Source organism: Phyllostomus hastatus, unplaced genomic scaffold (genome assembly GCF_019186645.2).
Source record: "Phyllostomus hastatus isolate PE091 unplaced genomic scaffold, TTU_PhHast_1.1 phas_contig_495, whole genome shotgun sequence".
In the NCBI taxonomy this organism is placed as follows: Eukaryota; Metazoa; Chordata; class Mammalia; order Chiroptera; family Phyllostomidae; genus Phyllostomus; species Phyllostomus hastatus.
In genome coordinates, this window is record NW_025333895.1 from 5,801,518 (window position 1) to 5,825,290 (window position 23,773).

Consider the following 23,773-nt stretch of genomic DNA (forward strand, 5'->3'; position numbering starts at 1 on the left):
AGCCCGTGGGGAGACAGGCTCCTTGTAAGGCACCAATTCCCAAGTGTGGGGGGCTTCAGAGGGGCTGTGGTGGGGTCGGGAGGGTGTAGGTGCAAAGGCCTGGGGTGGGACCAGTGAGAGGAGCTTGAGGTTAGGGGGTCTCGGGGCTGGGTGTGGGCAGGGGACGTGGGTTGGGGGCCGGTTGCCTGGGGGGGCTGATCTTCCTGCCCAGCCCCCAACCCCCAGCCCTCAGCCCTGACCTCTGAGCCTTGAGCGGGGTCCCACCTGGGGCAAAGGTGCCTGTTCATTTCACACGTGGGTGGAGGCCCCAGGGTGGGCGGGGGTGGGGGATGGGGATGAGGCCTGGAGGAGGGGGAGCCTGCGCCTCGGAATGTCCCTCTGGTTATCTGGGCAGAGAGGACAGGCAGAGGGACCCCAAAAATTGCACCCTAGGTTGTTCATCCCTCGCAGTGTCTGTGGTGGTCAGAGCTGCTCAGGGCGCAGGACCCGGTCCCCCGGGGCTGGGCCGATGAGAACAAACATTTCTCCCCAGCTTTTCATTGTGCAAAGTCAAGAGGGACATCGCCATAACAACGCGGCGAGCACCCGCGTGTCCTTCACCAGCAGACGGCCCCCAACCTCCGACGGTGTGACTCCCGGTTTTCCCACAGCGGCGGGGGCGTGACCCACGTTCGGTAGCAGACGCCGATGTCACGTTCTGAATCTCGCCCTGTGCCTGGGCTGGCGACCCCCGACACGACGCCCTCGGGCGATGCTGGACCGGGCGGCGAGCCTCGGCCCGGTGGGCCACACGGTCACGAAACGCATTCTGCAACTTGTCACGCCTTTGGCTGACGATGGGTTTACTGTGACGTCACTGGATCCTGATTGGGGAACATCGTTCCCCGCACTTTGGCTTCCTCTTTCTAAAGATGCGCTCGCCCGCTCGTGCGTTTCTGCGCCTGCCGCGAGGGGCAGCGGGCGTCCTGACCCTCCCCCCTCCAGACTCTGGGGACATCTCCAAGGAAGTGGGGCGTTTTCTCACTCAGCTTCTCTGGTGTGAGCTCGCCCGGGAAAATCGTCAGCCCGTCCCGTCGGGGCGTCGAACCGCCCCCGCCCATGGTGCGGCTCACCGGCCCCCCCCCCCCGCACCCCCCGCCAGCCCGGCCAGGCCCCTCCCGCGGGTCTGAATTCCAGATCCGGGACCTGGTCCAGGCCTCGCGAGCTGCTGTGGGTGCCTCGCCACGCTGGTCTCTTTCCGGAACAGCCCCCAGGCCTCATGTGACCTTCCAGGGCACCCGTGTGTGTGTGGCACAGCAGGGTTTGCGCGCTTGCGTCCTCGTATGAGACCCAGGTTAAACCGTTCCGGCAGGAGAGCTCCGCAGACAGCTCAAACCGAGGGCACACATCAGGGCGTTTTACGACGGGGAGGCCGGGTTCCATCAAAGCCGGTCCTCTCTTAACCGTTCATCTTTACGGTGTTTAGAAAAGGCTAGGACCAGCACAGGTCACTGGTAACTGTATGGGTGTTATTGCTCAGACTGAAGCTAGATCAGGCAGGTGGGTAGGAAGAAACTTGCCAGGGAGTCGTCAGACAGGAGGGGAAGAGCAGGGGAGAATCCGGGAGGTGCTGTGGGAATAGCAGGACTGGGTGCTGGTGAGAACGCCGGGCTCTGCGTGAGGCTGACCCAGGCAGAGGTCCTGCAGCGCCTCCTGCTGGCCGTGGCCTCGGGTCCTGCCCCGGGCGGCTGCCCTGGTTCACTCACTTCCTCACCTGCAGGAACAGTGAGGGCCCCTGTTCGGCTCCAGGTTGGGATGGGAGCTGGCGAGCGGGAGGCTGGGACGTGGACGCAGGCCTGTCTGATCCTGGAGGTGGTGGGACAGGTGGCCAGGCCCTCAGGATGCTGCCTGCCGCCCACCCCCTGCCGCCTTCCGCCCACCCCCTGCCGCCTTCCGGGACTCTCCCGGACTCCAGGTGGGGGAGCCGGGGAGAGCTGCTGGCCCTGGCTTGGTGCCGGGACAGCTGACAGACTCATCTGTTTTCGAAAGGTTAATTAGCTGCTTAAAGCATCATGTCGGGCTCGTCTCCCCCACCCGAGGCTCCATCCCTTGGAGCCTGGCCGCCGGCTGTCCATCCATCCGCCCTGTGTTCTGTGTTGGGACCCGGTCTGATGGGGGAGGGGCAGCCAGCCCAGCTGCTTCCTGGGGGCTTGGGGAGGCTGCAGGCTGAGGGGCCCCAGGGGGAAGCTGCAGGGGGTCTGGACCCGCTCAGGGAGCGGGGAGCACTTGTGATCTGGGAGATTTCTGGGAAGGCTCCTCTGGCCCCCTGTGGCCCCGCCACCTGAGCTCTGGTCACCCAGCTCCTACTCTTTACGCCACGTGACACCAAGGCCACACAAGGTCCCGAAAGTCACCGGATGACTCAAGGGGCAGGGGGCACTTCACTGGGCATCTGTGCTGGGCTCTGGAGGCTGAGTCCCGGCCCTGCCGTTTCCTGGCAGGGCGACCTCGGGCGACCTCGCGAATTAGTCGACCCGTCTGAACCTCAGTGTCCGCATCGGGAAAACGGGATCACACCCACGCACGGGATTTTTGTGCAGGTCAAGAGCACCAGGCACTTGCCTCTTCACAGTAAGCCCGTTCTACAGATGAGGAAACTGAGGCTCAGAGAGGAGACACACTTTGCCCGGGGACACACAGCTCGTAAGCTGTGTGGAGCTGGATTTGAACCCGGGGGGTCTAGTTGAGCTCCAGCGTCCATGCCCCGAAGCTCCTGTCTGGGCCACGATGCGTCTCCTCGGTCTCCAGGTTCGGTCCTGGAGCCTCACCCCCTCAACACTCGGCCCTGCCGCCCTCCACTGCCAGGAGCAGGCGGCGGGTCCAGGCCAGCGCAGCCCCGTTAGACCAGGGACACCTTCCCTCTCTGTCCGTGTCACTGACCCCCTCCCCAATCCCTACTCTCTTTTCAGGAGTCAAAACTCTTGAAAGTTGCGGTTTTTCACCCCAGGTCTGCCTGTCCCCGGCAGCCAGCACCTCCCGTCGCAGCCTCGCTCTCCTCCGGTCATCGGCCGCTGGCGGGCAGGCCTCTTCCTCCGTGTCTGGCCGGGCCTGGGGAGGGGGCGCCAGTGCAGTGTGCCGGTGGAGGCTGACTGCAGACCCTCTCCCTACCACTTCACGGGCTGACCCCTTTGTGCCTCAGTTTCCCCATTCGGAACCAGGACGGAGTAATGCTGTCCTCCCTCAGAGCTGTTGTCAGGGCCACCGCGTCCAAGTACAGAGGCCCCGGCGCGCTGGCAGGGATCCGGTGATCCGGGCTCGCGGTGGGCGCCTGGTCCTTGGCCCTCGTCAAAAGCTGGCTTGAAGCCGTTTTTGAAAAGGGGCCTCAAGTCTAATCAGACACGAACGGTTCAGGGACACCCCCAGGGCCTCTCTCCCCTCCCGGCTTCTTCACTCACCTGACCTCCACCGAACACCTGCCTTCCCATTTGCTTGTCCTTGCATGCATTCATGCACTCATGCATTTATACATTCACTCACTCACACATTCATTCATGCATCCATCTGTTCAGCCATGCAGTCATTTGTTCAGTCATGCAGTCATTTGTTCATTCATGCAGCCATCTGTTCATTCATGCATTCATTTGTTCATTCATGCAGTCATTTGTTCAGTCAACATTCATTCACTCACTCACCCATTCATTCACTCACCCACGCATTCACTCACTCATTTGTTCATGTGTTCTTTTGTTTACACATTCATCCATCTGTTCATGTATATATTCATTTACGCATGTATCATGCATTCATTTGTTCATTCATTAGCAGATTTGCTCATTAGTGCTTTCATTATTTGTTCATTCATGCAGTCATTTGTTCAGTCAACATTCATCCACTCACGCATTCATCCACTCACGCATTCATCCACTCACGCATTCATCCACTCACTCACGCATTCGTTCACTCACTCACGCATTCGTTCACTCACTCACGCATTCGTTCACTCACTCACGCATTCATTCACTCACACATTCATTCATTCATTGAATCGTTCATTCACTCACATTCATTCATTCACTCACATTCATTCATTCACTCACACATTCATTCATTCATTGAATCGTTCATTCACTCACATTCATTCATTCACTCACACATTCATTCATTCACTCACGCATTCATTCATTCACTCACGCATTCATTCACTCACACATTCATTCATTGAATCGTTCATTCACTCACACACTCATTCATTCACTCACTCACTCATTCATTCACTCACTCACTCATTCATTCACTCACTCACTCATTCATTCACTCACTCATTCATTCACTCACTCATTCATTCACTCACTCATTCATTCACTCACTCACTCATTCATTCATTCATTGATTCGTTCATTCGTGTGTTCATTCGATCACGCACTCATTCCACGAGGCTCTACGGAGCACGTGCAAGTGCCAGGCTGCATGCTGGGATCCGGGAGCTTCCACACCGGTTTTAGCTGAATTCTCAGGACAGCCCCTGCGGCGGGGACTGTCACTCTTGTTCCCGCTTTACGAACGAGGAAACTGAGGCACGGGAGCTGGAGGCGCCCGCCCGCGGGCACCCCTGCAGGAAGTGAGCGTGTCCTTGGCAGGGGTTAGACCTTCTCCTTCAGCGACTTCAGAGAGAACGTTGGTTTGGTTCCAACGCGAACCACTTCAGTACTTTTCAGAGAAAAGCGTTTGTTCATGTCCTGGTTCGGTGAAGAGTGACTGTCTGGGCCTGGCCGGAGGCTCGGCCACTTTATTTGGCTTGTTCCAGCTTTTGGCTCATGTCTCAGTTCTCGTCTTGCTTGTGAGAGAGCTTGGAACTGGCCACTGCGAGGGCCTGAGAGATGGGCCGAGGTGGGGGGGTTGCTGGGCGCTGTGGGGCCGGGGAGGGGCTCAGCCTTTCTGCTGGCCCCCCATGGGCAGGCTGGGCCACCGTGTGCCTGGGGACCCCAGCACCTCGCCTGCCTGTGCTGTGCCCGGGCTGAGAGATGGGAAGAATGTGTATTAAACGCCCACCCCAAGGCACAGCAGTGCCGCCTGCCCACCGCAGGCGGGCAGGGGAAGCCAGCCCTGCGTGCAGGCGGCTGTGCTGGGCAGTCCTGCCGGCAGCACAGTGGGCATCGGGAGGGGATGGGCCAGCGCTGTCCCCTGTGGGTGTCCGGACACAGAGGTCCTGACTGGGACTGTCCAGAGCCACCTGGTGTCCCAACACAGGCAGACAGGCAGGCTGGGGGGCGGGGGTGGGGGTGGGGGGGCAGGAAGGAGGCCCCCCCCCCGTGTCTGCCCCTCCCCTGGGACACCTCCCCGAACTAAAAGGCCACTTTTCTGTTTTCTCTTGCAGTTACGGAGAAAGAAGTCCAGCAGTGGTGAGTAGCTGCTCTCCCCCCACAGTGCTGTGCGGGTCGGGGCTGTGGGCTTTGTGCTGGGGGGACAGCGGCCCCGAGGCCCAGGACAGGGGCATGGGGAGGGCGGTCTCTGAGAATGGCTCACCCACCCACCAGTCCCGGCAGCCTCTGCTCCGAGGACGGGCTGGTATAGATCGACCTCAGCTCGGGGGGTGGGTGGGGGGCAGGTGTTGCTGCCTCCTTGCCTGCGTGACCTCTGTAAGGATCACCAGGCCCTGACGGTTAATTCAGGCTCTGCTCACCAAAGGGCGGGGGGGAGATTTGGACCAGTAACAAATAAGGACATAGGGTCCCAAGTCCGGCTTTGTCACTGCATCGTCCTGTGGCCTCGAGAAGTCTCTCCCCCTTTCTGGGCTTCAGCTGTCCCCTCTGTAACGTGGTCAGTTAGACCGGGTCGAGGATGGCAGGCGACCGCCGTGTCACTGAGGCTGTAGGTCCTGGCGCAGATGCAGAGTCGAGCCGTGAGGGATGAACGAGGTCTGTGATGGATTAGTGATGCCTGCCCGGGCTGGGCCGGGCCAGGAGAGCGGCGTGTCAGCTGTCACTGTGGGAGGCGGAGCAGCCCGGGCGAGCCTGAGCTGGGCGCACGGTGAGAGGAGCAAGGAGCTGACCTCGCTGAGCTCGCAGACCTCCTGGGACAGTTCGGTGGTCCGCGAATGAGCTCTAGAGCCCGGCTTCGCCTTTCCCGGCCGAGGGGCTGCGGAGGGTCCAGTACGACAGGAATGATGGCGTGTTGGGGAGACCTTTCCCACACAGGTCACAATGCAGTGCCTGAGAGATGACGGCCATCGCCAGTGGTCTTCTGTCCTCGCTTCGGAAGGGGAACAGAGGCCCAGAGACATGCCCCTCCACGGCAGGTGGAGGCGAGGTGACCGTAGGCGAGGCCTCTGAGTCCCCGGAGGTGGGGGGCTCACCTGAGCCCCGTGTTCTCCCCTGGGCCTCCCCCTGGACAGGCAGGAGGAGGCGAAGCAGCCAGGTGGGCCCCAGAGTTGGGGTGCTGGGCTGGAGTCCCGCCTTCCCGCATCCTGGCGGAGTGACCGTGGACAAGTTACCAAACTTCTCAGCGCCTCAGTCTCTCCACCTGGAAAGTGGGGTGATGGCAGGCAAGCTGTAAGGGAGTGTCGTGAGGAGTGGGTGAGTCCACTGACGTGAGGTGTGCAGAACGGAGCCCACCAGCCCTCTCTCTGTCGCTCTGGTTAAAACAGCAGCGGTAACCACACTGGTGTCATCGTCAGTGTGACCCGGGGGGCAGCTCTGAGACTGAGGTCCCCCCTCATTATGCAGATGGGGAAACCGAGGCCCAGGGGCCCAGCGGTGGGAACAGGCCTGGTGTGTCTGGGGACCAGCAGGGAGGTCGCGGAGGTGGGCCCGTTGGGAGCAGTTGCTGAGGCCCCCGCAGTAAAGCTGGGACCCTAGGCCTGTGACACCCAGTCCTGTCCTAGGGGAGCTCTCTCTAAAGAACTTACCAAAAGAAATGATCTTTTATTTGCCAGAAAGTTCCATGGACCTCAAATAGGTGTCCTTTGGCTCATTTTGGTGGTGCCTTGGAGGCGAGGAGGGAGCTGGACCAGTGCCTTCCTCTGGCCCCCCACCCCGGTCAGCCCACCTCCCACCTCGCTGTTGTGTTCCAGAAAGGCCGCATCCCCTGGGGGACGCTGGACCAGGGGTGGCTGAGCAACGAAGCTCAGACCACCACTGTCCTCCCCTGTGCCCGGGCAGACATGGGTAATGGATCACGGAGCACAGCGCTCTGGATCAGCCTCCTGCAGCGACCCAGATGGCCAGGACAATTGCCACTAGCCTGCACAATGGGCCCTTTCGTCATCCCTCCTTTGGCCTAAACCTCACAGGTTCACCGGGACTGTCCCACGAGCCCGTGGGGTCCAGGGCCGGATCCACGCAGCCCACTGGCCCCTCGTCCTTTGCACAGGAGACAGATGGAGCAGCCCCTGCCTCCCGACTGCTGGACCCTGGCTCGTGAGGCCCCAGCCAGTGCCCCTTCATGGGCTCGACAGCGGCCCTCAGGGCTCCCTAGTTCTGCGGCTGCGCCCCTCCCCCGCTCACCGGTACCCCCACCAGGCTGAGCCCGTTCCCACCGCAGAGCCTCAGCCTGGCTCTCCCCTCTGCGGCGCCCTGGGTCCCCAGACCTTGGATCTCCACTCCCGTGTCCCCCCTCCTCGGAGCGGTCTGCCCTGACCACCCGGGGCCCGTTTCCCCGCCGAGAGACGGGACCGTCCTGTGTGGTGCCGACTTTCAGTGGCCGTTAAAAGGAGAGTCACGGGATTCTGTGACTTGGTCTCAGGACCACGCAGGAAGCAGGCGCAGAGCTGGGACGAGAGCTCAGGCTCCGTGCCGGTCGGGTCCCAGGTCCCCCAGGAGAGCTCGGGCCAGGTCATGGCGGCGTGCCACCTGGACCGGCGCCCGCTGGGTGTCACGCAGCCGCCTCCCGGCGGCTCCAGCTGTGGGCTGCTGGCGAGGGTGTCTGCATTCGGGGGGGGGGGGGTGGAGGCTGCAGGCTTGGAGAAGGGGGGCCGGTGTCGGGTCTGAGGCCAGCCTGGGCCCCCACCCACCTTGCTCTCGAGCGTGACAGTTCCCACCCGGGGCCCGAGTCATCCCACTGGGAGATCAGGAACCGCGTGGGGGCTGATTGGGGCAGGTCCCAGGTCCTTAAAGGTGACCCTGAACATCGTCATCGCCTGGGGAACAAAGAGGACAGGATCCCGGCGGAACCCACAGGGCACAAATAGTACCCGTAACACCATGCCGTGGCGAGGTCGCAGGGGGGAAGGATGGCAGGGAACCGGCCCGAGGCTGTGGGTGTGCTGGGGCTGTGGTGTTGTGGCCGATGGGTAGTTTTTTTCTCTGAAGTTTTCTCGTGTCCAATTTTTCTGTAATGCAATTATTGCTTTTGGAGTAACCCAATAACCCTGCAGGACTGTCACGGAAATAGCAGTGGGGCAGGAGGCGTCCTGCAGCTGCCTGAGCTGGACCGGCTGTCCATGGGGACCGGCCCCCGCGGCCCCAGCCCGTGTGAGGCGCAGCCTCTCCTCATCCACGGGCACCCCCTGTGTGGGCGAGGCCCTGTGCTAACACTTAGACCAATGCCGCCAGGAAAGTCTAGGGGCAGCCCCATTTTACAGATGAAGAAACTGAGGCTCAGGGGGGCAGAGACACTGGCCCAGGGCATACAGCTCAGCTCTGTGTGTGTGGGGGGGGGGTCCAATTCGGTCCCCTGCCACAGCACAGGCTGTGGGGCCTCAGGTGGGCGGGCGCTTGCTCTGGGAAGCCCCACAAAGGCAAAGGCAGGGGGTGGGGGTGGGGGTGGGGAGAGGAGAAAGGAGGCAGCATGATCCTCTGGGGTGTGTGTGGGACCCTCCTCCACCAAGAAGGCCCCAGGGAGCTCTGGGGGCACTGCCGGGGGAAGGGAGTCGTTTGAAAAGACGATACAGCAGTCCCAAGGCCGCGGTGCTGCTGGCCCAGCTGCGTCTGGCTGCTTGCAGCTGGGGTTCGGCTTCCGATTCGCTCGCCTGTCTATTCAGTTTGCACGGCTCATGCCTCGGGGAGCAGCTGCTGCCAGGCGGGACCCTCGGTGCGGAGGGCGATGGGCGTGCAGGGCGGGGTGGGGCGGGCTCAGCGAGAGCTGGGTCCCAGAGAGCAGCGTTCGTGGGGGCAGGGTGGCGAGTTCTGGAAGCTCCTAGCCGGCCGGGCCTTTGGGGAAGCGGGACCCCGGCAGCTCTGGGGCTTCCTCGGGGTCTCGGAGAATGAGACATGGAGCTGCAATTAGACCCGTGTGTCACGGCGAGTGTTCATTCATTCATTCATTCACTCACTGTCGTTCATTGGTGCATTCATTCATCCTTTCGTTTGTTGGTTCGTTTGTTCGGTACATCTTTACTGAGCACCTACTATGTGCCAGGCCAATGCTGGGCGCTGGGGGCAGCGGGGGCTGAGGGACACGAGAAGGGACAGGACCAGGATGGGAGCACAGGCCGGAGCCTCCTGGGCGCCCGGGCAGGGGAGGGGGTTCCCCGGGTCTGAGGGAGGGAGGGCGGGGCCGGCGGGGGCAGAGGGAGGAGGCCAGGGCCTGTCAGAACCTGAGGCCTGGGCCCGGCCCGGGAGGAAATTTCTGGGCGTGGACTTCATTCTGAGGCAGCAACTCCCTCCGTGCCCACAGCGGGGTGAGTGCCCGGTGGGGGTGTCCTGACTCAGCCAGCAGATGGGGGATGGGCCGCACCCCAGACCGGACCTCGAGGGCACGGGAAGCTGGCCTCAGAGCTGTGACGGCTTGCAGGGCGTGGTGGGGCTCCAGGGGCACTGGGGTGTCTGGAATAGCTCAGACCACCCCCTGCCTGCTCCGGCGAGGCAGGGTGTCCCCACTTCTGATGGGGAGCAGTGAGTGGGGCTGTGCAATGTCGGGGTGACAGGCCCTTCACCTGTGTATTGGTGCCGGGGTGGTGCAGCCCGGCTCCCAGAGGGGCAGGCGGCATGTGAGCCCGGGAGGCAGGAGCCCGGGGTCTGCGCCCTGTTTCCGCTGCGAAAGCTTGCTCTGTGACCTTGGGCCAGCCCGTCTCCCTCTCTGGGCCCCCAGCTCCCACTCCGTCCAGGGAGTGGGGAGCCCATCCATGGTTGTCAGACCACCCTCAGGGAGGTCTCGTTCTGGCTGGGGACCCCGGGGCTCAGGAAGAAGACGCAGCGCCCCCAGGCCCTCGAGTTCTCTGACTGGCCATGTGTGTGTTCATCCGTCCGTTCACTCATCCGACCATCCCGTTGGCCTGTCTCCCTGGATGCTCGCTAAGCCGCTGTTGTGTGCCAGCCCCCACCCCGGCGTCGGGGCAACGCCGAGTCAGAGATCTCCAGTTCAGGCGGGGGATGTGGCCTGGAGGTGCGGTGTGTGTCCTCTGCTGGGCACGTGCCAGGGGCGTGGGAGTGGAGGAGCCACGTGGCCCCTGGGCAGTCTGGGATGCCTTCCTGGAGGAAGCGACATCTAAGCTGGGACATGGTGGCTGAGTGGATGAGCCCGAGGAGCAGGTGTGTTCTGCAGGCACAAAGGTCTGGGGGCTGGCCGCCGCATGGCCAGTTCTAGAAAGTGCGGCTGGGTGTGGAACATGGGAACGGTCGGCAAGAAGAGGCTGGGGTCACCCCTAATGGGCATTTCCCATGGGGGTGGGCTTCCTGGGGCCCCTACTAATGTCACTGGAGGGGCCTGGGGCCCCACAGTGACAGTGACAGCCTCTGCAGGGATACCCAGAAGGCACCCCCTGAAGACTCCTTCCTGGGGGCCGCCTCCCTGCGCCTGCCCACACCCGCTGACGCTCTAGGGACCCCCCCGCCCCGCCACAGCTGCGCGCAGCGCTGGTGGGAAGCTCCCCTTCCCAGGAAAGACAGGGGACGCCTCTGGGAGCTTTTTGTTTTCTCTTTATTGTTTCAAATGATCTTCTAGAACCACTCAGTAGCACACATCTGTCTTGGGGAGATGAGGAGCTGGGGGTGGGGAGCGTGGGAGAAACGGCCCCTAGCCTGGCATCCGGAGCCGTGTGGGGACAGGAGAAGGTGCCCCCCAAATGGCTCGTCCAGGCCTGGGGCCAGACTGGTCCCCTCCTCCTTCCCAGGAGCCCCTCCTGGCCTGGAGGCCCCGGGTCCTGGATCAGATCTGGTCCCCAAATCGCTCTCTCTCCCAGCTCTGCGGCCTGACCCAGGTGTGCAGACCCTAGCCCTGAACGCGCAGCTGGAAAGAAGGCTGTGAGGGGGGGGACACGGGGGGGCCGTCCCTTCCCGCCGGCCGTGCCTCGGTGCCTTCACCCAGGGCGCAGGATCGCCGACCCCCACGGCCCGGGGCTGAGGAGGCAGCTGCACAAGGGACCACGCGCCACGGCGTAGCCTGGTGCCGGCCTGAGGCTGCGGTCACCAGGGCGAGAGCTGTCGGTGACCCTGGTTCTGGAGGCGGCACTGCCTGCCTGGGCCTCTGGCCCCTCGAGGGGTCCCACAGGAGGACCGGCGGGCAGACTCGGCCTCTTGCACGACCGCACAGTTGCCCTGGGCACCGTGGGGACAGCGCTGTGCCCGCTGCAGCTGGGCCCCGGGAAGGATGCCCCACCCCCCGCCCCCAGCTCTGCTCTGCTCCCAGCCTCTCCCTCGCCCCAGCCCCCCTCACCCCTGCGCAGCAGCTGACGCGTCAGCCCGACATCTGACCTCCGTGGCTTGGGCTGCGGTCCCGAGGCTCCTCCTGTGCCCTGCATGCCCCTTCGGACCCTTGTGTGACCAGTGCCCACCCCAGGCCCCTAGATTGTCCTCTAATAAATAGGCCGGGGGGCCGTGGCTGCCCCACAGCTTCCTCAGTCTGTGGACCCCAGTCATGGTGCCGCCAGCAGCCTCAAGGGCAATGCCCCCAGGACCCTCCCCTTGCTCGTGAGAGGGGAGAGAGGGACCTCCGCGCGGGGCTCGGTGGCAGCAGAGAGCCGTGGGCAGGTGTGGAGGTCTTCAGCGATCCGGTGTCTCTGGGCATCTGGCTCGTCACCTTTGACCCTCGCTCAGCCCCGGTCTGGGCGGCGCGGCCTCATATTCGCCCCCTCTGAGCCTCGGTTTCCTCGTCCTCACAGCGGGCTGCATCGGGGCCCCTGGCCCACGGGCCGGTAGGACATTATTCTAGGAGACCGCAGGTCTCAGAGTCGCTGGCACAGGGTGACACCCAGGGAGGCGATCGCCGTAGCTGGTGGTAGCTGGTCCCCCTGAGAGGGACGCATGTCCCTTAAGTGCATAAAACCAGAGACCCTGCTGCGGATGGTTTTTTGTTTTTTTTTTTAAAGAATGTATTTATTTATTTTTAGAGAGAGAAAGGAGGGAGAAAGAGAGAGAGAGAGACACATCAGTGTGTGGTTGCCTCTCATGTGGCCCCCACAACCCAGGCATGTGCCCTGACTGGGAACTGAACCTGCGACACTTTGGTTCGCAGCCCGCGCTCAATCCACTGAGCTACGCCAGCCAGGGCCATGTTGATGGTTCTTTAAGGCAGGTGTGCTGCACGCGCCATCCCGATTGTGCCGAAGGGTATGAGAGCCGGCCCTGTTTATGGACGAGGAGACGAGGGCTCAGAGGGGTGAGGACACTTGCCCGAGGTGGCACAGCTCACACGAGGCAGACCTGGGATTCGGGCTGCAAGGCCCTGTGGCCACCGCCTGGGCATTGTGGGGGGGTTTCTGGGCTGCTCAGCGCTGGGAATACTCGGTGGGCGAGTCCGCTCGGGACACACCAGGCTCCCTCCCAGCTCACGCGGCCGCTCCAGTGTCAGCCAGACAGTGCTGGGGAGCAGAGGCCAGGGCGGTGCATGTCGGGGTGCAGGCGTGTGGGAGGAGCCAGCTGCCGGCCCCATATGGTGGCTCTGTCCGCCCCCCACTGCCCGCGTCTCCAGCCCCCTGGCTCTGTGGGCCGGGGCCGGGGGGGAGGTGGCCCAGGGGAGAAAGTACGGGGGGGCGGGGCCAGGGCAGAACTGCTTTGTGCGAGAGCGTGGCTTCAGGGACGTGGTTGTGGGCTTGGTTTCGGCCCCCTCTGTGGAGCTCAGCGGCCACCTGCTCTGTGCACACCCTCTGGGCTGATTTTCATGGCACTGTCACCCCTCGTACACATGAGGCTCAGAGAGGTACGGTCACCTGCCCCGGGTCACACAGCTGGCGAGAGGCAGAGGTGGGATGAGCCCGTGCCCGTGACGTCCAGGTCTGTGTGCAGGACCCCGTGCGTCACCGTCTCCTTGGACGGGGGCCCACAGCCCTCGGGGCCCGGGGCAGGAGTGCCCGGCAGGCGGGTGACGGGCGCTGCCGCTCTTTCTTTCGCCCTCACGCGCCGGGTCTCTGCCGCCTCAGGTACAAAGGCTTCATCAAGGACTGCCCCAGCGGGCAGCTGGACGCGGCGGGCTTCCAGAAGATCTACAAGCAGTTCTTCCCGTTTGGAGACCCCACCAAATTCGCCACGTTCGTGTTCAACGTCTTTGACGAGAACAAGGTGAGCAGGGGCCGGAGGGGGCCTGTGCCGGCGGAGCGCCCCCCTTCCCCCCCATCCCCCCCCGCGGCAGCCTGCTCGCTCCCGAGGCTCCGGCAGCGTCTGCACACCCACGCCTTCCTGCCGATGTTCCCTCCGGGAGGAGGGGCACGCCATGTGCACACTCAGCTGCACACACAGAGACCCAAGTACATGCACACTGCACAAACATGCATGCACGCCCACCCAAACACATGCACACTCGCCACCGTGCAAATGCACACACACAAACACTCATGTGCTGCAGTGCACACAGATGCATGTGCGTATAGACAACACACAAGCCCACACACATGTGCACACACCGTGCAGAGTATATGTGTGCACGCCTATACCATGTGTACACGTGTGCACATGTGCACGCATGCACACACATGAATACCTTGATTCTTTCTTACTAGCACCAAACACAGATGCCTCCCGGGTCAGCAACAGGATTTATAACCAGAGCAGACATTTGCGGAGCATTTACCGTGTGCTGAGCCCTTTGTGAGGATTATTTTTAGTGAGGACTTACAACCTGGCGGGGAAGGGGTACGGCATTTTAATGCCCCCGATCGGCCGATGAGAAACTGAGGTCCTGAGAGTCAGGCAGTGTGGGGTGTTTTGGGCCCGGCGTCTCTCACTGAGCATCACGGTTTCAAGGCTTGCCTGCCTGTGACGTGGTGTGTCCCCTCCCGGTGATGGCCATGCCAGCAGTCGGCACGTCCGCTCCCGAGGCGTCCACAGTCCTCCGGACCGGGGCCCACGCCAGCCTTTCCCGGCACCTGCGTGTGCACGGCACTGGTGGGTCCACCAGGCCTTGCTGCCACACCCCCTGCTCTGGGGCACTCGGGGTGCCTCTGCTGCCTGGCCCTGGGGAGAGCTCTGCCCTCTTGGGGCCTCGGTTTCCTCATTTGCGAAGCACATTAGGTGGGGTTAAACCGTCTGTAGCCCTGTGCTCTAGGAGAGCCCCCGAGCCTGTGGTTCTAGACCAGGGGACAGGGGACTCGCCGGTGGCTCTCCCCAGAGACGGGGCGTGTGTTGGTGGCCCCCTGGCTCTCCCGTGAGATGTGGCTTTGGGTTCTCCCTACAGTGCGACCCTTTCTCCCTGGCCCTGCTGCCCGACCTGTCCCATTTCTAATCCTACGCCCCCCCTCCCCCGCTTCCTGGTGCCGTCTCCTGTCCCTGCACTCCGCCCTCCCCGTGTGGGTCTGTCTGCCAGGGTGTCTGGTCCCTGCTGCTGCCACTGCCGCCACCTGCCAGGGTCCGGCCTGACCAGGTGGCCCGGCTGACGGAGGCCACCTCACCCCCTTCTCTCCTGCCAGGATGGTCGGATCGAGTTCTCGGAGTTCATCCAGGCGCTGTCGGTGACCTCGAGGGGGACGCTGGACGAGAAGCTGCGGTGTGAGTTGGTCCCCTGGGCTTTATGGGGCAGCCGCCAGGCGGGCCCGGCCGGGGGGAGGCCAGAGAGCTGGGCCAGGCCATCTGTTCGGGGCTGGGGGGTGGCCCAGACGTTCTGCCTTTCCAGGTCAGAGGACGGTTCCTGCAGGTGGCCTGCGGCAGGAGCGTGGCTTACTTAGGTGGGGAGGACAGGTGGGGTGGACAGGTGGGGCGGGGACCTGGGGGATGCCCAGGCAGGGGCGGACACAGGGCTGAAGACCAGGGCCAGTGCCGGACCCACTCGGGAGGCCGAGGTTCTAATGACCAACCTCGTTTATTCTCTTATTCGCTCGTTCACCCAGCGCATTCCGACCAAAGGGCCCCGTGTCCATGCCGGGCAGAGGCCGGGGGTCGGGGGTCAGCCAGATGGGCACCTGCTCCCACGGCTGTCAGTCTGGCACGGGGACGTGAGTGTTTTAAATCCCATGAAACCGAGACAGGAAGAGGGAGGCGAGAGTCGACAGGAGGGGGGGCGGCCCCGCAGTGAGTCAGAGCCGAGCGGGGTGAGGGGGGGGCTGGCGGGGGGGAGGGGGAGGGGCTCCAGGTGGTGGGGGGCCCCCCAAGTGCATGGGCAGGGCCCAGAGGAGGAAGGAGAGAGGAGGGTGCAGAGGGCACGCGGCCCACGCTGGGGTGGGGCGACGACGAGGGGCGGGGGGCTGGAGAGCAGATGAGAGCGGCTGGTCAGACGAGCGCCCTGCGCGGGGTCAGCGTCAGTGGCCAGGAAGCCCTGTGGTTTCTATCTCCCCTCCTCCTCCTCCTCTTCCTCCTCCTTTCTCTTTCTCTTCCTCTTCCTCTCCTTCTTCGAATAAAAGGATTTTGTTCATGCAAAAGCTCCCCTGTCCCCCGGGCGTGTATTATTCTCTAGGTTGGCCCTGGGGACACGGGGTAAGTGGCAGGGCCGAGGCTGGGGCGGGGCCGAGGCTGGGGGCACGGGGTGGGGGTCGGGGGGGTGTGGGGGGGGGCGGCACCAGGACACCCAGGGCCAACTCCTCCCTCCCAGCTCCAGCCTCGGAGGCCTCCAGCTCTCCACGGCCCCTCCTTTGTTTAATGTTTAGATTTTTATTATTATTATTTTTTAATTGCCACCCGAGGACATGCCCATTCATCTTAGAGAGAGGGGAAGGGAGGGAGAGAAACATCGACTGGCTGCCTTTCCTACGTACACGGAACAGGGACCGAACCCGAAACCCAGGCGTGTGCCCTGACTGGGAATCAAACCCGAAACCTTACAGTTTAGGGGGTGATGCTGCACCCCACGGAGCCACAGTGGCCAGGGCGCCCCCTCCTTTTTACTCTTAGCTTCTTTCCTCGTAGTCCCAGCTGAAGGGGCCACGCGCGTGCGTGTGTGTGTGTGTGTGTGTGTGGCCCTGTCTGTCCCGATGTTCATATGCGTTGGCTGGATGAGTGATGGGCCGTGGGTCCCAGGTCGAGGTGCCGCGGGCAGCAGGCGGGCAGCAGGAGGGCAGCAGGCGGGCAGCAGAGCCCCGCCCCCGCCTGGGCCCAGGGTGACTCCGCCCCGGCTGGTTGACCGTAGGGGCCTTCAAGCTGTATGACTTGGACAATGACGGCTACATCACCAGGAACGAGATGCTGGACATTGTGGACGCCATTTACCAGATGGTGGTGAGAGGACTGGTCCGGGGGCGGCTGGGTGGCAGGGGGGTGGGGGGCAGCCCCTCGGTGGCTGGGCTCGGCCTGCAGGAGCCACCCGGCACAGCAGCGCTCCCGCCTGGGGCAGGAGTCAGCTGGGCTAGGGTCATCGCCCAGGTCACCTGCTCGTCTCCTTGTTGGGAGGGAGGTGGGGGCTGGTGACAGCGGGGCTGTGTGGGTGGGTGGGGCGTTCCAGAGCGAACGGCAGAGACGGTGGTGGCACTGGGGGGAGGGTCCTCATCTGGAAGCGGCCCAGGTCCGGAGGCCCAACCCCAAAGCCCAGCCCCCACTGCATCCGTCCCGGCAGGGGAACACGGTGGAGCTCCCGGAGGAGGAGAACACCCCCGAGAAGAGGGTGGACCGGATCTTCGCCATGATGGACAAGGTGAGCCCGTAGGGAGGCTGGCCTGACGTGGGGGTGGGGTGGAGGCCAGGCCCTGCGTCCCAGCGCGCAGTGTGAGTGGGGACGAGCCTGTGGGCCTGGCTCAGGCGGGTGTCATGGCCTGGTGAGACGCTCGCTGGTCTGGTCGGCAGCCACACCAGCCAAACATCCGGTTTTAAGTAAGTTCGCTCATCACTTTTTCTTTTATCAACTGAGATTCTTCACCACTTTTTTTTTAAAGATTTTTATTTATTTATTTTTAGAGAGGGAAGGGAGGGAGAGAGAGAGAAACATCAATGTGCGGTTGCTGGGGGCCGTGGCCTGCAACCCAGGCATGTGCCCTGACTGGGAATCGAACCTGCGACATTTTGGTTCGCAGCCCGCGCTCAATCTACTGAGCTACACCAGCCAAGGCTAGGAGCCTCTTTATGAACACATTAAGTAACAAGCTGTAGCCCTGGCCGGGTAGCTCAGTTGGTCAGAGTGTCCTCCTCTTACACCGAGGTTGAGGGTTCCATCCCCGGTCAGGGCACAGACAAGAATCAACCAATGAGAGCATCGATGAGTGGAACAGCAAATCGATGTCTCTCTCTCTCTCTCTCTCCCCACTTCCTGTCTCCCTCTGAAGTCAGTAAGTAAGGAAACATTAACTATCCACAAATACATGAAGGTGAGCTGGAGCCCTGGGTCGAGCCACCCCGTGTTTTCAGAGCGGCGATACTCGTATGTGATGCCGGCAGCAGCCGGGACGGCTTACGAAAGTGCCCGTGGTCTCCGCGGGTGACAAGGTCCCAGGTCCCGCCGGTCCTGCTGGGGACCATCGCCCAGGTTCCTCAGGGAGGACAGGCTGAATTTCACTTGGGGGCCCATGAACAGAACCACCTCATTTTTCCCATCTGAGGTCACGGACCTGCCAAATTCTATCCACAGGCCCCAGGTTCAGAAATCCTTTCTATCAAACTTTTTTTTTAATTCGTTTTTTAAAGTGGGACTCTGATATCAGGGTGGTAAGGAAACCCCGCGCAGCTGGCCTTAAATAAAAGAATAAATCGCAGCGACACGGGGCTTATTTCGGTGATTGCGGCTGCGTGCTGGCTGGACGCGGGCCTGGCTGCAAAAGCCTGAGCCCGAGGCCGGTCCTTCCTTCATCCACGGAGGAGGAGGGGCCTGAGTCCGGGGGCGTACTACAGCCCGGGTCTCTGGCTCGGTCATCTTCGAAAGCCGTGTCCAGAGTGTGGAGAGAGGAAAACCCTCTTTTCCACAGGTGGTTCCATGTGGTTTATTCTATTTTTTTTAAGATTTTATTTATTTACTCTTTAGAGCGAGGAGAAGGGAGGGACATAGAGAGGGAAAGAAACTCCAGTGCATGAGAGAAACATTGATCAGTTGTCTCTGGGGAACCTGGGCCACAACCCAGGCGCGTGCCCTGACCAGGAATCGAACCTGCCACCTTTTGGTCAGCTGGCGGCACTCCATCCGCTGAGCCACACCAGCCAGGGTTCCGTGTGGGTTAACGCCAAGGCCCCACGCCACGCTCCTTAAATCTCCTGACTCATGCTCCCCTTACTTCGGGAAACCAAGCGCACCCTGGAGCCCGATTGGCTGTTCACTCTGGCTGCCCTGGTTGCTAGCCGTGGGACCCCGGGTGGGCGGCTGAGCCTCAGTTTCCTCACCAGTAAAATGGGGATCAGAGCAGCACCTCTCCTTGGGGCACGCATGAGGATCCCAGGAAATCAGCGGGCGCACCCAGCACATGGGCGCGCGGTGGGCGAGCCGAGAGCGTGACCTGTGCTGGGGCACCACTCGGCGTGCTTCCCCCTGGGGTGGGGCGGGTGGTCTCCGAGGCCTTTTCCCCACTCTCGTGGGTCTCCTGGAGAGATGCCCCGAGGGAAGAGACTCTGGCCCAGGCCACCCCCTCCCCCAGGAGACCCACTAATGCCTCTTGGCATGAACCCCGCCGGCTTCCTCCCGGGTCTCCGGGGTCGGGGCAGGCTGCTCCAGGAGCCGTTGAAGTGCCCCCCCGAGAGTGACCCAGCGAGATGCTGAGGCTCTGAGCATTGGGGTCGACTGCCCTTTAGGGAGTCACAGCGGTGACGAGGACAACGGCGGGGTTGCGGGGCACCTCCCAAGCACTTTACACAGCTCAGGCTCATGCAGCGCCCACCCCCATGCCCCAAGGAGGCCATGCGGTCATCTCCGGTCCCCAGAGCAGGAAATGGACCCGCAGAGGGGGAGGGTCACTCGCCCAGGTCATCCAGCCAGGAAGTGCCTGGCCTGTGTGACGCCTGACTTTTCTGGCCTAGTGAGGCGTGCCACCTTGCTCTGGACCTGACTTCGGGAGCCCCCTTGGGACCAGCCCTGGGCCAGGGTCCGGGCCGGAGACGCCTGTCCTGGGAAGCTGGGCGTCCCTCTGCCTGACGCCGCCTCTCTCTGCTTGCAGAACGCCGACGGGAAGCTGACGCTGCAGGAGTTCCAGGAGGGCTCCAAGGCAGACCCCTCCATCGTCCAGGCGCTGTCCCTCTACGACGGGCTGGTATAGTCCAGGCCCAGAGCTGGGGTGAGCCCAGGGGTCCCCCGGGCCGGGAGCGGGAGAGGGGAGGGGAGGGACCCCAACCACGGGACACCTAGGGTCGACAGATAAGTACCTGCCCAACGTGGGGTCTGCCCGGGGTGGGCACAGCTGGTGAAAGCAGGGCCTTCAGGTCAGCCAGAGCCCCCCTGCTCTGTCCCTTTGATGTGCCCAGATTCGGCCTGAGGCTTTGCTGGAAGAGAAGTTTCCCTAGGCTGAACCCACTCAGACCATCAGGTCTCAGCCAGGACGGGCCGGGGAGAGCAGCCGTGGCTCATCCCTTCTCCGGGGGGGCCAGGCGAGCCCCAGCCCTCTTGATCCGTAGCTCAGATGCAGTTTCTCGTGCCTCGCAGTCAGATCTGCAGCAGGCGCAGAAGGACAGTGCGCCCACTGCGGGGCCTCTGCTGCTGGCGGAGAGCTGCCTTCCTCATTTCTTCCTCTTCTCTTCCTCGTCCTCTCCTGCCTCCGCCCCGTCTTTCCCTGTTACAGTGCCCCCTGTTGGCTGGGGGAGGGGAGTGCAGGACCCCCCGGAGGTTCTGCCCCGCTGTGAACTCTCTTGGGCACACCTTCTGTGGACACACGGGTCGCTCTCTCGGAATTGATCTGAGGGCAGAGGTGCTAGGACGTGGGATGTGTGTTCACTGAGCTGGAGTAGACGTGAGCGGAGAGTTTCCCGGCGCGGTCGGACGGTATCCCACTCCCGCCCGCGGTGAGCATGTGTTCTGGTCACTGCGCCTGCTCGCCGACACTGCGCGTTCTGTGTCTCTTCCGTTTTAGCCGTTTTGGTGGGTGTGACTTTAATTTGCATTTCTCTGGTGCGCACGGACGTTGGGCACCTGTCATAGGGGCGTTGTCCATTTTGACGTCCCCTTTGGCGAAGTGCCGGCTCAGTTACCTGTGTGACCTCACGCTGTGTAACCTCAAGTCAGCCGTGGTTCAGGGTCTCGCATGTGCGTGCTGTGAAGCCATTGTCAGGGTGACCGACCAGCCCAGTTTGCCTAGGACTGTCCCAGATTTGGCACTGAAAGTCCCCTGCCCCAGGAACACCCCCCTCCCCGCCCACTCTCAGGTACACGGGGCTGATCATCAGCTGTGGGCAGGGATGCAGTTTGACCTGAAGGCTGGGCCGGGCTGACCCACTCCCTCGCTCCCTCGTTCGGTTTGGCGGCCTCGGTCCCCCGCCCTGTGGACTGCGGCACAGGGTGGCCCGACACCCTGGCTGGTGGCCTTTCTCAGGGTGAGCTTCCCAGGGAGGAGGGAGGGAGGGAGGGAGAGAGCGAACCCAAGGTGAAAGCCGCAGTCTTTTTATAACCTCATCTGGGAGGTGACGGCCACCACTTCCTTTCAAGAACGCCTTGGCTGCTCTTGGCTATCTGCATTTCTGTATAAACTTTAGAGTCCACACGATTTGTGGAGACGTGTGTCTTGCCCTCAGCAGCAACAGGTCGACCAAGAAGGTGTCACTTCATGGCCATGACAAGCTTTTCAGAGTGACAAGACCCAGCTTTCTATAGCTCTTCCCCATCGCCCCCCCCTCCTTTCTCCGAAGGCTTTTCCAGAACCTACTAGATAGTAATTACATCTAATTTGCATTCTATCATCTTTGTGATTTATTTGCCTTCCGAGATTCCCGACGTCTCATAATTCCTGGATAAATTACCATTATAGAATTCACTGAATTATTCGGGGGCTGAGATCAGACGTGTCTTCCGCATGGGCAAAGGTTGTTTGAGACTCTCCTTTTTAATAGCCGCGCATATCACAGCTGCGTTAGAAATGAGCTGCACCATCACTGAACTGGTCCTGTGGTGTGGCACCCTTCAGTTGTGGAAAATTTGGGGGCGGATGGAAGAGCTGCTTTGTTCTGGAAGCTTTCACGCACAGTGGTAGGGAGAATAGTGTAACGCCGTGTACCCATCACCCGGCTTCAGAATCACCAACTCACAGCCAAATCTTGCACCATCTCTGCCCTCCCACACACACACCCCCACGCTGGGTATTTTGAAGCAAATTTGAGACACCATATTATTTCATACATAAATATTTCCAAATGTGTTCTAAAGGAACGGTTCTTGAAACAATCTATAATACAAAAAAAAAAATCCATGTTAAGTCCTTAACATTTGGCAGTCTTGGGCTGGGGTGTTCCAGCTTCTTGTTACCTCCCCATTTTTTTTTCACTTTGTTTATTGGAATCAGCATCTGGATAAAGTCCACCTGCTATGTTTATTTTCATCTATAAGATGCTCTCTTCCTTTTTTTTTTCTTGCTATTTTGCCCAGAGACACATTCTGTCGAGCTTCTGCGGTGTGGGCTTTGCTGGTTGCGCCCTGTGGTGGTGTTAACCCAACCCTCTGTTCTCCGTTCTTCCTGGAAATGGGCTGTTAGACCTACTGGGCATTCAGTGTGATCCATTTGTGGCGAGAACACTGCGTGGGTGGGGTCGTGTGTGTCCACCAGGCGGCACCCCTGATGGTCTTCTCTGCCATTCATTCATTCATTCATTCATTTACAGGGGGTTCAAAATGGCGGCGCCCTATGCAGCCTTCCCTTCGTCCTTGCTAGCAGCAGCATCTCTCCTACAAAGGCAAACTTCCCCGTATTAACTGTTTGCTAAGCCCGAGTCCTAGTTTTTCATCGGAAAGGCAGGAGGCAGTCTTGATTCTTTCTCTTTTACCAGTTTTCCAAATGAGTTGGATTTCTAACATCCTTTAGAGGTGGCCAGTGAAGTTTAAAAATATATATTTATATTCTGGATTTAAATGCATTCACTGAGCTTCGTCCTGCGTGCGGCATGCAATAGCACGTCTCCCCGGCTCACAGATCACGGCGCCGGTGAAGAATGTGGCTGGAAACTCAGCCACGCCGCCGGGGGTCGGCAGGGGGCGCTGGAGGCCTGCGAGGCCCTGGGACGCTCCCTGGGGGCGCCCTGTCCTCCCTCCGGGCAGCTGCTCTGGTCCTCTCTCGCCTGTTGCCCTTGAGCCAGGTGGCCACCGGAACTTGGGTCCTGCGGGGCCTTCTGACTCCTCCAGGGCCACCTGCGCATGGCTCCTGGCTGGCCCGGAGACTGCTGTCAGGTCAGCTCCCGTAAGTCAGGAGAGTGGCCCGCTCCGGGTTAGACGCCGACACCTGCCCAGTGTGGGGGAGGGGACAGCGACAGGAAGGTTAACGCGGACGCGGAGCAGGTTACAGGAAGAGTCTGTGGGTAGCGCAGACGCTAACAGACTGTCCCCCCCATTGCTTCCCTTTTCTTAATTTATTGATGTAAAATTCCCGTGATGTAACAGTAACCATTTTAGAGGGACGTGGGTAGAGGTGGAAGAGGGTTGGGGGGGATAATTAGTCATGGAAAAAAATACAATTAAAAAATAAAAATAGAAACATAAAAATAATTTTAAAAGAAGTTATAAACAGTTTACAGAAATTATATAATCCTACCACGGCCTTTTAATCCTAATGAAGTAACCTCAAAACATAATTAACCCTCCTAAAGAGAGCAACCCGAGGGCACTGAGCACATTCTCAGAGCTGTGCAAGCCCCGCCTCCGGCCCGTTCTCGAATGTTCGCAGCGCTGCAGCACCACGCCCCCCCCCCCCGCCCGCCTTTCTCCCCATCCCCCCGCCCCCTGGGCCCTTGGCCAATGCTGATCCGTTTTCCGTCTCTGTAGATTTGCCTCTTCTGGAAATTTCATATAAAAAGCCCACTTGCGTCTAGCTCTTTTCACTCAGCGTGATGCTCTCGCGGTTCTTCACGGGGCGCGGGTGCCGGTGTTTCATGTGTTTCTGCAGCTGAGTGATATTGCGTGTGCGGACGGGCCACGGCGTTTTCATCCTTCACCCTCGGGTGGGCACCCTCGGGGGAGGGCGGGTCGCTCCCGCCTTCCGGCCGTTGTGCACAGCGCTGCTGGGAAGATGGGTGGCACGGATTCGTCTGAGGCCCTATTTTCCACTCCTTCGGGTGGATGCCGCGGGGTGGAGTGGCTGGGTGTGCGGTAGCTCTGTTTAACTTTCTGAGCGGCTGCCAAACCGGCTTCCCCGGAGGCTGCAGCTTCCCCGCGCCCAGCAGCGCTGGGCAGGGCTCTGACCGCCCCGACCCCCGTCCGCACTAGTGTTTTTCCGGTTTCTGGCGACAGCGCCCCCTGGTGGGCGGGACGCAGTGTCTCCCTGCGGTTTCGATTTGCATTTCCTCGTGACGGTCCTGTTGGACACCTTCCCACGTGCTTCTCGGCCATTCCACACCTTGTTCTTAGTGGCTGCAGACTGGTTTTCATCCCGTGGCGACGTCCTCCTTTACCCACCCCGTGC

At 61.4% G+C, this 23,773-nt stretch overlaps 1 protein-coding gene across 1 annotated transcript in view; it reads left to right on the plus strand.

Moving 5' to 3' along the window:
* Positions 1 to 23,773, plus strand: part of NCS1 (neuronal calcium sensor 1) — a 45,203-nt gene that overhangs the window by 17,652 nt on the left and 3,778 nt on the right. Inside the window, exons 2-7 of the mRNA XM_045846418.1 lie at positions 5,354 to 5,378; positions 13,271 to 13,409; positions 14,753 to 14,831; positions 16,402 to 16,490; positions 16,825 to 16,902; positions 19,340 to 19,456. Coding sequence (XP_045702374.1) covers positions 5,354 to 5,378; positions 13,271 to 13,409; positions 14,753 to 14,831; positions 16,402 to 16,490; positions 16,825 to 16,902; positions 19,340 to 19,438 — 509 coding nt within the window. The 3' untranslated portion in view covers positions 19,439 to 19,456. The remainder of the gene's footprint in view (positions 1 to 5,353; positions 5,379 to 13,270; positions 13,410 to 14,752; positions 14,832 to 16,401; positions 16,491 to 16,824; positions 16,903 to 19,339; positions 19,457 to 23,773) is intronic.